The 14,081-nt window shown below is 36.2% G+C and overlaps 2 protein-coding genes across 7 annotated transcripts in view; one reads left to right on the top strand and one right to left on the bottom strand.

The window, feature by feature from the left end:
• The window catches only part of LOC114093381 (basic helix-loop-helix domain-containing protein USF3), a 233,341-nt gene that overhangs the window by 100,764 nt on the left and 118,496 nt on the right, over window positions 1-14,081 (top strand). The gene's annotated exons all lie outside the window — the stretch shown is intronic.
• Window positions 1-14,081, bottom strand: part of Sidt1 (SID1 transmembrane family member 1) — a 78,906-nt gene that overhangs the window by 33,447 nt on the left and 31,378 nt on the right. For 3 of the 6 annotated variants that reach the window (XM_027936055.2, XM_027936054.2, XM_027936053.2), the window contains exons 5-9: window positions 10,648-10,749; window positions 9,899-9,982; window positions 8,298-8,385; window positions 7,050-7,121; window positions 6,551-6,644 (exon numbers count right to left, since the gene is read on the bottom strand). In XM_027936055.2, the coding sequence (XP_027791856.2) occupies window positions 6,551-6,644; window positions 7,050-7,121; window positions 8,298-8,385; window positions 9,899-9,982; window positions 10,648-10,749 (440 nt within the window). Of the gene's footprint in view, window positions 1-6,550; window positions 6,645-7,049; window positions 7,122-8,297; window positions 8,453-9,898; window positions 9,983-10,647; window positions 10,750-14,081 lie in introns of all 6 variants that reach the window. The other 3 variants (XM_027936057.2, XM_027936059.2, XM_027936058.2) reach the window with 3 other exon arrangements.

Here is a 14,081-nt window from a genome sequence, read left to right on the forward strand (position 1 = left end):
TACAAACATTGCTGTACACCATTTTTCTGTGGATATGTTTTCAGTTTGTTTGGGTGTATACCTAGGAGTGAATAGCTGTGTATGAGGTAACTCTGTATTTAACTCTTTTCCCAAACTGTTTGCCATAAAGGCTATGTAGTAAGAACTCTTTTGCATGGATGAGGGTTCCAATTTCTCTACATCCTTGCCAACTTTTCTTTTCCATTAAAATTTTTTATTATAGCCAGTCTTTTGGGTATGACATCTCTTTGTAGTTTTGATTTGCACTTCCCTAATGGGAAATGATGTTGTTGAGCATCTTTTTATATAATTATTGGCCATTTGTAAATCTTCTTTGGAGAAATACCAACTTAAATCCTTTGATGATTTTTTTCCCTTTACCCTATTATCTTTTTACAATTGAGTTGTAGGAATTTTTTATATAGTCTAGATATTACACTCTTAGAAGATATGTGGTTTGCAAATATTTTTTCCTATTCTGTAGGATGTATTATCAATCCTTTGATAGTTTTTTAAGCATAAAATTTCTTGTTTTTATAAAGTTCAATTTATTTATTTTTTCTTATATTACTTGTGCTTTTGTGGTCTAAGAGACTATTGCCTAATACCAGGCCACAAAAATTTACACCATTGTTTTTTTTTTTTTCCTAGAAGTTTTACAGTTTTGGCTCTTACATTTAGGTGCTTGGTCCTCTTTGAGTTAATTTTGTATATGGTATGAGGTAGGGGCACAATGTCATTCTTTTTCATGTGGATATCTGGTTGTCCGAGCACCATTTGTTGAAAACAATATTTTGTCCAGTGAATTATCTTGGTATTCTTGTCAAAAATTGACCATAAATATAAGAGTTTATTTTTGAACTCTCAATTTTATTCCATTGGTCTATATATCTTTCTTTATGTCAGTCTCAGAGTCTTGGCTAATATAGCTTCACAATAACTTTTGTTATCAGGAAATATGAGTCCTCTTTGTTCTTTTTCCTAGATCATTTTGGCTACTAAGGACCCTTGCATTTTTATATGAATTTTAGGATTCACTTGTCAATTTCTGTAAATAAGCCAGATGGGGCTTTGATAAAGATCATATTGAATCTGTAGATCAGTTTGGAAGGTATTGCAGTGTATATTGGTTTTCTACCACTTCTGTAACTGATTATCACATATCTAGTGGCATTAAACAATAAAAATTGATTATCTTACAGTTCTGGATGTTGAAACAATAAAACATGTTTTATGTGGTTAAAATCAAGGTGTCAGCAGGGCAGGATTCCTTCTGGAGGCTGCAGGGGAGTCCATTTCTTTGCCATTTCAAACACCTAGAGGTGTTCTGCAATCCTTGACTCATGGCCCCTTCTCCATTGCTGCAGCCTCTGCTTCCTCCTTCACGTTTCCTCCTTCCACCTTTGGTCTTCTGGCTACCCTGTCATAAGGGCCTTTGTGATTATACTGGGCTCTCATGGGTAATCCAAGAAAATCTCCATAACTTTATTACATATGCATGTAAAGTAAGAGATTCACAGGAATTCACTGGAGATTAAGACATGGACATCTTTGGGGACCATTTATTCTTTATACCACACCATCTCAACATTACAGTCTTCCAATCCATGAACACAGGATGTCTTTCCATTTATTTCATTTCTTTCAACAATGTTTTATAGTTTTCAATGTACAGATCTTATACTTAATTTGTTAAATTTTCTCCTAAATTATTATAATTTTTGGTGCTTTTGTAAATAGAATTATTTTCTTAACAGCATTTTTTGGTTGTTCATTGCTAGTATACAGAAATACAACTGATTTTTATATAGTAATCTGTACCCTGCAATCTTGTTGAACTCAGAGCTTCTTTTTTGGAATGAAAAAAAAATGTTCTGAAGTTAGATTGTGGTGATGGTTGTGTAATTGTGAATATACAAAAATATATGAATTGCATACTTTAAAGGGGTGAATTTTATAGTACACAATTTAATATCAATAAAGCTATTATTAAGCTAGATCTATCATTTGGGACTATTTATAAAAAAAAATTAGGATATGAGTGGCTTTCTTCTCCCAAAATGAGCCTCCTTTTTGGATGTGAGGTTGGAAGGACTGGGGAGACTCTCTAGGATCCAGAAGTACTCATGCACTTCCTGTAGAGAAGTATAGAGGTTGCACACCCTGATCCTAGTATGTTTGGTGGAATAACTTCCCCCTCAAATCTCTTTTGTTCTTAGGCCACACAAAACTCATCCCTGCCTCAGGGCCTTTACTCTTGTTCTCTGCTTCAGATCCTTACATGATTGGCCACTCTCCTCAGATCCTTACATGATTGGCTCCTCTTCACTATTTAGGCCTTGGCCCTTAGAGGTCTTCCCTATTGACCAAATAAAATCTAAAGTGGTGTCTCAGTCCAATCACTATCGCACCACTGTCACTAGCTGGAATTATTACTTTATTAATTGCTTACTTGCTTGTATGTTTCTTCCCTCTCATGTAAGCTGTAGTTGGGCAAGGATCTAGATTCTTTTGTTCTGTTATGTCTAGCCTGGAATATAAGAGATGCTAATTACATATGTGTTGATTGAACAAAGCATATCACTAAGAAAAATGGTTACAATTTGGCCTGACTGTTCTAGCTAGCAAATGAGGCTTTGGTGAAATTGCTTTTTAATAATTGTAGTGATATCAACTGGCCAGCATAAAAGACTATGTGTTTGTATTAATGGTCTTTATTCCACATTTGCACTAGCTTTTGGAACTGATAAGATTCTTTGTTAGAGTTAAATGATTTACAAAGCTAGGGGGAGGCAGGCAGTATCCAGTGAACAAATCACAACATGGCAAATGAGAACTGGTCTAGTTTGATTGCAAAAATGGCTGTTCTTTGTCAATCAAAAGGTAGTGTCTACATCTTCATTTCTGGAATCTGGGCTGGCTTCATGACTTATTCCCCTTCCAGTGGAATGAGGAGGAAGTACTTCTGAACCAACATGTTAAGGAGGCACTGCACTCTTCTGCTATCTCTCTTTGAGATAATAATCCCAGGCTAGCTTGCTGGGTGATGAGAGACCAAGAGCAGCTGAGGACAGTCTATAAGAACCAGATCCTAGCTGAACTTCCAGTGAATCACACTTTATGACTGCATCCCGCTGAGATCTCTGAACCCAGGCCAGATTAGCAGAGCCATCCAACTGACCCATGGATTTAAGAGCAAACTCAAATATTCATTGCCATATGCTGCTAGAATTTTGTGGTTGTTTTTTTAAAGAAGTATTATTGTAGAAATGGATAACTAATAAAAGAATCAAAGGGAAGGATGAGTACTCAGGATTAGGTGGTTTGGACTCAACATCTGGCAGGGTTTTGTGAAGAACAAGTAAGAGAACACACATGCAGTGCTTGGCCTGAGGCCTGAACATTCTTTATAGAATGCTGAATGGATTGGGGCTGGAAGATGGGCAGGAAATGGTGCTTACGTGCCAATACAGCATAAAGGTACTACAATCTTAGCTCCCTGAGGGCAGGGCTCTGACTCTTGTCAATATTTCTCATCATGATCTCATAGCACAAATTCCACTTGTACTAATAAATACTAAAGTTTAGGGGACCCATCAAGTAGATGGCATTATGCTGAGAAAACTGGTTTCAAATGGTTTTGCAGAAAACTGTTTCACTTAGTTCAGTGAAGGAAGAGATCTCCCATTAGCATTTCCCCCGGTCTATTCCTCTGTTTAGAATGCCACATGGTTCTTATGTCTCCAGATTTCTATTTTCAGTTTGTCTATCTTTAGAAAGAATATATGCTTGTGCATTTGACTGTAGCAAAATAATTTGCAGCTAGAAGTTTCAACAGAGCCTTAAGCTACAAGTTTCGAAATCTGTGCTCACTTCAGTTGGTTGAATAACAACTTTAGAGAGATTTCTAATCGGCTATTTACTTAATTTTTTTTTTGTCTCTGTGTTGATTATACATGCTAGCTAAGACTAAATCCTATTTTTTAAAATCAGAAGTGGAGATAGTCTAAGAGAGGCAGAAGAGAGCTCCAGAACATTGGAGCTCATCTGAAGCAAAATTGGAAACTTTGGGGACCATTTTAAAATTGTATCCTTGCTGGGGTGCCTAGGCTTTTGGTAAGGTCTCCCTCGCCAGGACTGTCTTCCTTCACATGCCCTGGCCACTCCAGACCCATCTTGATCAGTCTGCCTAAGATATCAGGAGAGGAACCAGCCTACCTGAGTTCAAAACCTAGTTCTTTCATTTACTGGCTGTGAATTTTTGGTCAAATTGCTTAATCTCTCTGTGCCTCAATTTCCTTAACTGTTACATGGTGATAATAGTGGTAAATACTGTTGGAAGCATGAGATGAGAAAAACTACTTAGAGGGCTCAGCACACTGCTTGGCACAGAACAGGTACTTGTTAAATGTTAGTGACTATGATCTGGTAAATTAATAAAGCTGATGATCAGTTAATTTATATACTTTCCAGGTATAAAATTTGCCCTACCCTGAGGTTTTGGTTTTTAACTTTTTATTTGAAAATAATTTTAAGAATAGCATATAAAACATCCATATCCCATTACCTACATTCACTTATTATTAGCCTATTACTCCATTTGCTTCTATTGTTCTTTCTCTGTATGTGTATCTGTCTAGCTAGCTATCTATGTATTTCATGTATCTATCTAAATTTTCTTTCTGTACCATTTGACAAATTGCATATGTTGTAGAGTTTTATCCTTAAATATTTCCAAAGAGTAAAGGTATTATCTTACATAACCATTATACAAGTATCAAAATTTCTAGTACAAGATCCAATCTGAGATCAGGTATTATCTTTAGGTGTCAGATGTTTTTACTCACCTTTGATATGAAACAATTCCATATATCCTTTGTCTTCTTTAAAAAAATTTTTTTGTAGTTGTAGATGGACAGAATGCCTTTATTTTATTTGTATATGGTGCTAAGGATCGAACCCAGTGCCTCACACATGCTAGGCAAGCGCTCTGCCACTGAGCTATAGCCTCAGCCCTATCCTTTGTCTTCTATGAACACTTTGTGTCTAGTTTTTCCACGATTAAATTCAACATATGTCTTTCTAAAACACCACCTATGTGATGTCGTGTCTTCTTCAGGGTGTCATGTTCAGAGGACCACCCTCTCCTTGGTGATATTAATTCTAATCAATGTGTTTGATTAATTTGTATAGTTCTTATCTTTTCCCCTTACAACTAGAAAGCAATTAGTGAGAATATCCGTTAAGGTCACACAAATATCTTGATTCTCATAGGATTTCCCCTCTAAATTTAGCATCTGTTGAAAATGTCTAACCTGATCTAGTCTTTACTATGATGTTTCCAAAATGATAATTTTTCCAATTCCAGGATCCCCTTCCTATCTACTAGTCAGCTCTTGGTCTTCTGCTGCAGGCAAAAGCCCTCCCTTTTACTGTATTTGCTAGAGGCAACTTTCCCTAATGGGTATCTGTTTTAGTGAAGTTGTTGAATTCATTGGATATATATCCGCAGATATTTAAGTCTTTCCTTTATTTATGATATATGGGCTCATGGCTTTCCATTTTTCCCCTAATGATTTGTAATTCATTGTTTTCAATTATTTTGGTGCTTAAATTCTCCCAGATTTGGCTAGTAATGGTACTAGGGTTTTTGAAGGCAGTATCTCAATTCAAAAGCTTCCTAAAGATCAGAAAGGACTTGGTTGAGTCAAAGATAGTTTTCAATCATTGAGACAGCTGTATCATTGAGATAGCAGAGAGATTTTCCTATAGACTGATTCATCTTGCTCAACAGTCCTAAAACTCCATGCTGGCTTTGTTTTCTTGACATATTCAAGGGGAGAGAGAATATTTGTTTATTGTAAACCTCCTGCCATTCTTTAGTACTTGTTTCCCAGAAAGCACAACAAAGAATGGAATTCTCAAGATAGTCCTGCTGAGAGTGAAAGAAAGATTGGCTTTTTTTTATGAGGGGCTCCAAATTCTTGGGAAGGGAAATTTCTTTGGTTAAATTATGGCACAATTATCTCCCTTCTTTTTCTCCAAAGGAACATTTTTACTGGAAAATTGATACTGTAATAGTAGAAAAGCACCTGGTAATGTGGTATCAGAACATATTACTCTTGCTACTTATGGTACCTCAAGATTTATTTTAGGTATAAAATTTACTTTTTGATAGAATGTTTAAAGCGGTTTCATGTTAGTTCCATGTTAGGGACAACTGATCATTTCCTACAGTCTATAGGATTTCAGTTTAAAAAAATAAGCTGCCTTTCGGTTGAGTTTTCATTATGAAAATAGCTAACACCGTATCAGCACTCACCATGTGCATGACCCTGACATGAACTCTGCTAGTTACACTATTCTATGAGGTAAATTATTATCTTATTTTACATGAGAAACCCGAGGCCCAGGATGTTAAGTAGCCTACCCAAGGTCACAGTCAGTGGCTGAGGTAGCTTTGACCCCAGTCAATATGGCTCTAAAATCTCTGCTGTCATTACATGGAGACAGGCAAAGGTGTGAACAGTCCTTGAAACTTTGGACCTACCTCACGTAATGAACAAACACCATGAGCAGGCATCCCACGTAGAAGGAAAAGAAGATGAAGACACTGAAAAGACTGGCTTTCACGTAAACGGATTCTGAGAAGAGAGAAATGACGTTGGTCAGGTTGTCCTCAGGAGGAGGAGGACTACGTCTGGGACAGGACAGCTTAATGGGCCCACCTCCATCATACCCCTTCTTAAGTCCCAAGAAATTTTCATTCAGAGCAGCAAAGGTGCAGGAGGTCATCCACACATCACCCCTTCTTATTATCCTCAGGCAGCTGGCTTCCTCAGGGAAGACTTGGGAAGGACTGCTGTATTCAGCTCTAGAACTGGGTTCCCTTTCTAATGAGGTGTCCTGATTCCCTCTTCTATCTCTAAGGCAAATGGACTTTAGTTTTTCTGTGATGATTTTCTCTGGGAGGATGACAGTGTTGAACCATGTGTGAGAAATGTCCTGACATAGGAGTCTCTCCACCACATCCCAGAGTCAACACTGACCTTTAATGGAAGGAACGATGGTCACTTTAAGTTTCTTTGTTCGTTGTAGAGTCCAAGTCTGGTTCTCATTTTCTGATAAAAACAAAACAAAAACCAAACCAACCAAACAAAAACAAAAACAAAAGACCGAAAACAACAACAAAAACAAAGCAGAAGGTTCAATAGATCAGATATGCAATTCTTGTCCTCTCTTCTGAGTAGTTGTACAAAAATGTCCAGAATTAACTCTGGCTGCTGAATTTCATGTTAACAAGAAAAGGAGGAAAATCTAACTTTCAAATCTTCAAACTATCTAATATTCCTTTTGGTTAAAAGTCTCAATTTGGCCTTTGCCTCAATACATTTTAGTTGTACCAACTGATGCAAAAGAGACTGCAGAGTCCTTCCTTCAGTGAAGAAGGATTTGGTCCTTCTCTTTATGTCCACAGAGATCTGAAGAAAACAGTTGTAAAAAACAGAAAGCTATGTCTTCCTTTATTTTGCATTTTTCTTCTGGCCAGTAAAAAGTTGTTTTTTCCTTGAGCGGCTTATAGTTTACTAAGGAACACTGACACTGGTAAAACTCCACAGCTATGTAATTAAGAGATTAAAGAGCATGCTAGCAGAAATTCCACCCAAACACTGAATGAACCATGTTATATTCAACAGTAAATACTCTCTGTGTTGGTCATAAATTGTTCTTCAGCAGGGGATGGGAGATCTATACTGTCAATTAACAGCCTATTCCATTCCCAAGGTAGAACTGGGTAGTTACCCATAACTCTTTGTACTATGCCTGAGAGCTCACATAACCCCTTATCTTTGGGATAAAGCCATCATACTCAGCTTTCTTACTATCTTATGTGGTATAACTTTGGCAACCTAAATGGTAAACTCTAAATTTTTCTTGTACGTATTTATAGAAATGATTACTACTGATAAATATAAGGGTTCTATCTTAGGAAACTCAGGAAATAGACCTTGACCCACCGTGTAATATCTTTACTTCACAATTACAAATATTTGCTGAGTAAAGGGCCAACGGAGCGAGTTTACTTACATGGCCTGAGGGAGTATAAGACTTTAAAATGTTAGGATGTATTAAATGACATTTTGCAGCATCAATAATACCTTTAGTCTGTTATTTTCTTCCTCAAGTGTCTCTCAGACTGCCCTGCCAAGTCACTGCTGATGGACCCGTAATGGGAACTAGAGATAAACTTGTGGCTTCCTTTCATTCCCTTCCAGGTATTTCTCACTATCTCTTACCCTGGATGAAGAATGATCCTCCACATGCGTAATCTTCAGGTTTTATCACAAACACCACAAAGAACTGCTCATCTGGAAAATCCTTCTTCTGTGTAAGACATAACAACCTTATGATAGGCCCATAAGGAAGACAGTGAGAAGAAGGGAGAAAGACCATGGGGGTAGGGACACAAAGAAAGAGGAAAAGTAGAGTTCACCCCAGTCCTTTACCCACTTGGAAAGGACTCTCATATAACTGTAATTGATTCCAGATTATCTACAATAAGATAATTATTGCATCAAAGAAATTAAACAGATACACTACTATGGTTTGAGTCTATTTTGTGCCCACATGAGTGCTTAGAACTATGATAGGCACCATACAAATAATGTCAATAACCTACACTTAATAATTAATATCTGCATATTAAGTTTTTGTTTTAAAATCTAATGATAAATGACTTTTCTAAAAGGTATACACTCAGCAGTTAAATAAATAATTCAGGTGAGGGAGGTGAAGGACCCAAGTTGGGAGTCTTGATTTTGACTTTCTCTTTGGGCTTCTCTGTGTCCCAGTTTCCTCATCTATGAATGTACTATGGTTGATAAGATAACCTTTAAGGTATATTAGAGTTCTATAACCCTGAATTATTTTTTATCATCCTCAAATTTCTGGTATTATGTTTTGCCCACTGAGAAAATGGTCTAAGACTGAAGAGGGGACTCCAAAAGAAGTTTATTGACAAATACATCTAAGGCAGACATGAACTGATATGCCTTGCCCTTCATTAATGAAGTATTCTGGGTGAGGTAAAATCTGAAGTTCCCTATTATTTTTCTGTCATTTTTTAATTTTGGACCACGTGATGCTGAGATGCTAAGGAAGAAATACTAACAACAAGAGAAGATATTTGGGATATCAAGTTTGAGACCCTTGAAAATTAAAGTTAGACTGATAGAATTTGTGAGGCCTGATACCTCTTCATTCTATGCTTATTATTCAAGGAACAATATCACCTTTCCCTAGAGAACAGGTCAAGTCACAGGTTCTTTAAGTCAGTACCACTCCAAGGGCAAGGACAGAGTTTCTTTGAAAATATGCTGCTATGATGTATGTACCTTTTTGCATGGAAATAATAATTTAATTACAAATACCAAAGGAGTAAACTGCTGCACAAAACACTTCATATTGCTTCATATGAATCTGTCATTTTGTCCAGTCGTAGTCATATTTTGCTGTTATTGGTACAGACTATTAGAATATATTTAATTGCTTTAAGTGGATCTGATAAACTTCATTGTAAAAATTGGCAACTTCCAATGAGTAGAATTCTTTTGTCCTTATTTCTCTAGGCAGTGTGTCAGATATATGTCCCACTACACCATGGGTTCCCAAGAATCCCCATGGATGGGGAGAAATCCCTACCTAGAAGAATAGCATCATTTGTGATCACTCAGCTTTGGTTTTACCAATAACAATCTTAGTTTTAAACCAATCAGAGAGGAAAGAAATCCAAGGTATACAGGGGATAGCCATCTCTTTTAAACACAAATCCAGTAGGTAAACTGACTACTGATTAATCATTGTCATGACAACAGTGGACACAGAAGCAACGTCTCACCTGTAGTGTGATGGCAGCTTTCTTGGTCATGGACTGATAGACACCATTAAATTCCACATTGTGGTCAAGATCATACACTGGGCACTACAGTGTGCATAAGGATTAAAAGGAAAGAATCATTAATGTTACATAATGTCATGTCACATGTAGAACCTGTCCAGGCTTTTCCACCTGAATCACAGATCAGGGGAGTCCTTACTAAGCCAGAAACCATGAAAGGTTTCTCCCCAGCACAGTTATGAAATAGCCCACCTAAGATCTGGCGTCTTTGCCTCTCAAGTTAAAGTCACTTTACACTCAAGATAACTATGAAAAGATTGTCTTAAAGTATATAACATATTCCCCATTTCTTTTTGTTAACACCTGGTAACATTGAATATTACAGTAAAAATTTTAAAACAGAACAAATGGTAGGTTTCTATTCTACTTTTCTTGTGGAACCCACAACTTGGTCTTTCTTGTTCTTTATCAAGATCCATATTACCTCTTACCTTCCTCTCTCCTTCCCTCTCTTCTACTCTACTTTCTTTCTTTTGGTGAGAATCCAACTATTCTTTGTCTTTTATCTCTCTAAAAAATGTCTGCAAACATGAACATGCACTTAGGTGCATAAGATACTGTTCTTATTATTGATCAATTTGGGGGAGACACATAGTGTAAGAGGATGCTGTGGTCCTTGCTCTTCTCTTTCATTTATTCTAGATAATACAATACTCCCTATTAGAAGGCTGACAAATATCAGGACTCACCATGATGTTCTGGACTGAGACAACAGAACATGGATAAGCCATTTCCGATACCACTTTAATGATAACTGAGTCCACATCTTTGGGAAATTTGTATAGAAAATACTGAGAAAAAGAAAAGGAAAGACATGATTTGTTAATATTAGTAAATACTTACAGTGATGGACTCAAACTATTTTCACACGAATAGGACTGTATTCTCTACTATCAAGTACAAAGTTCAGATGCAAATCTCAATGAATTGTTATTATTTCAGATAGCACTCATCTCATACATATTGAGCAACTGACAGCTCTGCCAGATGTTAGAAAGATTTAGCAGGAAATATGACAAAGTCACCCAAAGATGCCATTTCATTTTATGGTGTGACCATTTCTTTTCAATTAAATTGTTCATTTCCTACTTAAGAAGTAACCGCCCAACACACACACAAACCCTTAGAATTAGAAATATGCGGATATAACATGAGGCAAGATTTATTTCTGTGTGGCCAATGTGAAATATGAAGCCTCACCTTGAAAAGCAGGTAAGCCTGTTCTTCAAGCATTTTGACCACTTTCTCATAGGCAAGAATTAGTACTACACCAATCTTTCCCTTGGACCTTCCACCAAAGAATCTTAAGAAGACATTTAGATTCCAAGATGAGATCCTATATCTAGCTCCTAAAATATGTTCACAATCTTGGGCAATCTCAGGCATATTTAAAGGTACTTGCCAAAAAAACCATCAGAATCAAAACATTTAAAAAATCATCAGAATTAGGAAACATTTCTAATAGAAAGAAGTTATACTATTTACATATATAGATTAATCCATAAGTATTGACTCTTAAGTTTTAAACATGTCACTAATGATGAAGAAAGGGAGAATCTGCTCAATAATGATAAGCTTGGGAAGTCAATGAGAAACTATGTCAAGCTTCTGATTAAGATTTTGAGGAAAATAATGCAAGTGAGCCCCACATCCTAGGACTCTAATAAATTCATCACTTTAAAAGACAAGCAAAACATGACACAATTTGTATTCCAATATCGTTTTTACCAATCTTGTTTTGAGAACCAGAGCAATAAAAATGGAATGTTTTTCAATAATCCAAAAGTTTCTGATGGGGAAAAATCATATTAAGATAATGCTGCTGTTTGAAGTTTATTCATACCTTGTAACAGTCAGTCATACCTCCAAGAACCCTCTTCATTTTTGAGTTTGATTCAAATACATATAATACAGGGCTCTTTAAAAGGTAGAGAGCCTGGAATTCCCAAAAGGAATTTTTGATGCTCAGGGGAATGGCATTTTGTAATTCAAGAGGATTATTATGATTACTATTGGCAATGTTGAGCATCATATATATTTCTCATGATGATTTGTGCAAGCAGTTGCTACTTATAGACACCGTATCGATATGTTCAAGTATTATCAATCTTGTTTTCTCTAAGTTACCATAAATCCCAAACAAATGTTTTTGACCCCTGCCCTGAAAATCTATTTCAACTAGAATAAGCAAATGACAAGTAGGCATAGCAATGGCTGGAATTTAGGCTAAAAATCACCATGTGGGTCCTGACTAGCCACCTAGTTTCTGCAACCAGTCAGTTCAGCAACCTGCTTCTACCTTATAGGAGGAGAAGCAGTGATTGACACAGGCTGTCTGGGAATGTACAGTTACATTCACTTTAGATGAGTTTACAGCATTAGAAAATCTCTTCTGTAAGCAAAGAGGATAATAAAATACAGGTCAGATGGGAATAGTTAAGAGTAAAGTAAGACATTTATAGGTATCAAAGACTTTTCATGTTTTATTTTATTAGTTTGTTCTAAGTATTTGTCACTCTATTGTGGGCTTATATACAAAGTATTTAGGTTTTTACATTTACATATTTTTAAAAATAAAAGGAGCCATAATATATAATTGTCATTGATTATTAGATTACAAGCTCTTCTATTATATTGTGTATACAATATTCATGGATCGTATTTGTCATAGTCTGTGCATGCTCATTAGACTGCACTCTTCCTGTAGTTAGTGCAAGTTGTTCTGTCTTTTACTAGGTATCCCCCATTGTACCTAGTAATATTCCTTTTTTTTTTTTTTTTTTTTAATTAAATGGTCAATAAATGTTGAGGGCAACCGATTATGGTCTATGGCCCTCTCCTGCCACAGGGTGGCAGCATATATGCACAACACAACAGAGACTTTCACTGAAAGGGGCAACTTTTTTTTTTTTTTTTTTTTTTCTGGTACTGGGGATTGAACCCAGAGCCTTGCTCATATTAGGCAAGCACTTAACCTCTGAGCCCAAAATCTTTTAAAGGTTTTTTTTTTTTTAATTTTGAGATAGGGTCCTGTTAAGTTTCCCAGGCTAGCCTTCAACTTATGATCATCCTGTTTTAGTCTCTGCAGTCAGCAGGGTCACATGGATGTGCCACCACACTTTTTAAAAGATGTGTAGGAGTCAGTTCATACAGACTTGGGAAAGCTCATTGCATGCATCTCTTCCCAACTCTATGATCTTGAAATCAGCCATGATAGAGGTATTTACACTGAAGGAATGGGCAGATGTTATAAAATAAATGAAGGCATTTTCTCTGAGAAAAGCTACTCAATATTTACCAGCACAACAGTAACTGTAATAGATTTACAACAGTTCAAAAATATTTTAATATCAGATGTACTATATCCAAAGCAAAAGCATTTAGGACCAAAGTTGTATTACAGCCTGCAGAAATTTTATAATAAATACTAAGACAATAAATAAACCTGTTTTAAATTTGCTATTGATACTCTTTAGAAAATAACCAAAAAAAAAAAAAATAGCTAGAAATGTCACCAGAAAACAGCCTGAAGTAATCAGCATTTCATTACATTTATTCTGTTTGTGATTATGACTTCATGAAGAACACCAAAAATAATTAATTCTCCTGTTACATTTTTGTCAGCATTCCTACTCTTTTTTTTTATGCCAGGAGAAACTTACATATTCTAGCAATAATATTATAGAAATTAAAATGTGGCTTATTTTTGTTGTACTCTCAAATTAATTATTTGTGTATCTATTTGGTGTGAGCCTTCCACTCCCTATTCCTCCATCCCATCCCAAGTATCACATCCACAGTGATAGAATTTGTATCTCTCTCTTCTTTATCCTGTGCTCTCAGCACTTGATGCAATCTGCATTGTACTTGGGACATAGTAAACACACAATCTGCTCAATGAAGATTAAACCATGGTACACCAGGAAACAAATATCATGTCTTCCATTTCACATCAACTAAGGGGATAAAATTAAATGTTGTGTCCCAAATCCCAGTGACAGGAGGAACAATCTGGATTGCAAATACATCTCAAATTGTGAAAGGTCAAGAGCCACATCTCATGCAGATTCTACGTTACCATGGTTTCTGAGGGTAATACCAATAGGTGGGCTCTGAATAACTC

This window comes from Marmota flaviventris, chromosome 8 (genome assembly GCF_047511675.1).
Source record: "Marmota flaviventris isolate mMarFla1 chromosome 8, mMarFla1.hap1, whole genome shotgun sequence".
NCBI classification, from domain to species: Eukaryota; Metazoa; Chordata; class Mammalia; order Rodentia; family Sciuridae; genus Marmota; species Marmota flaviventris.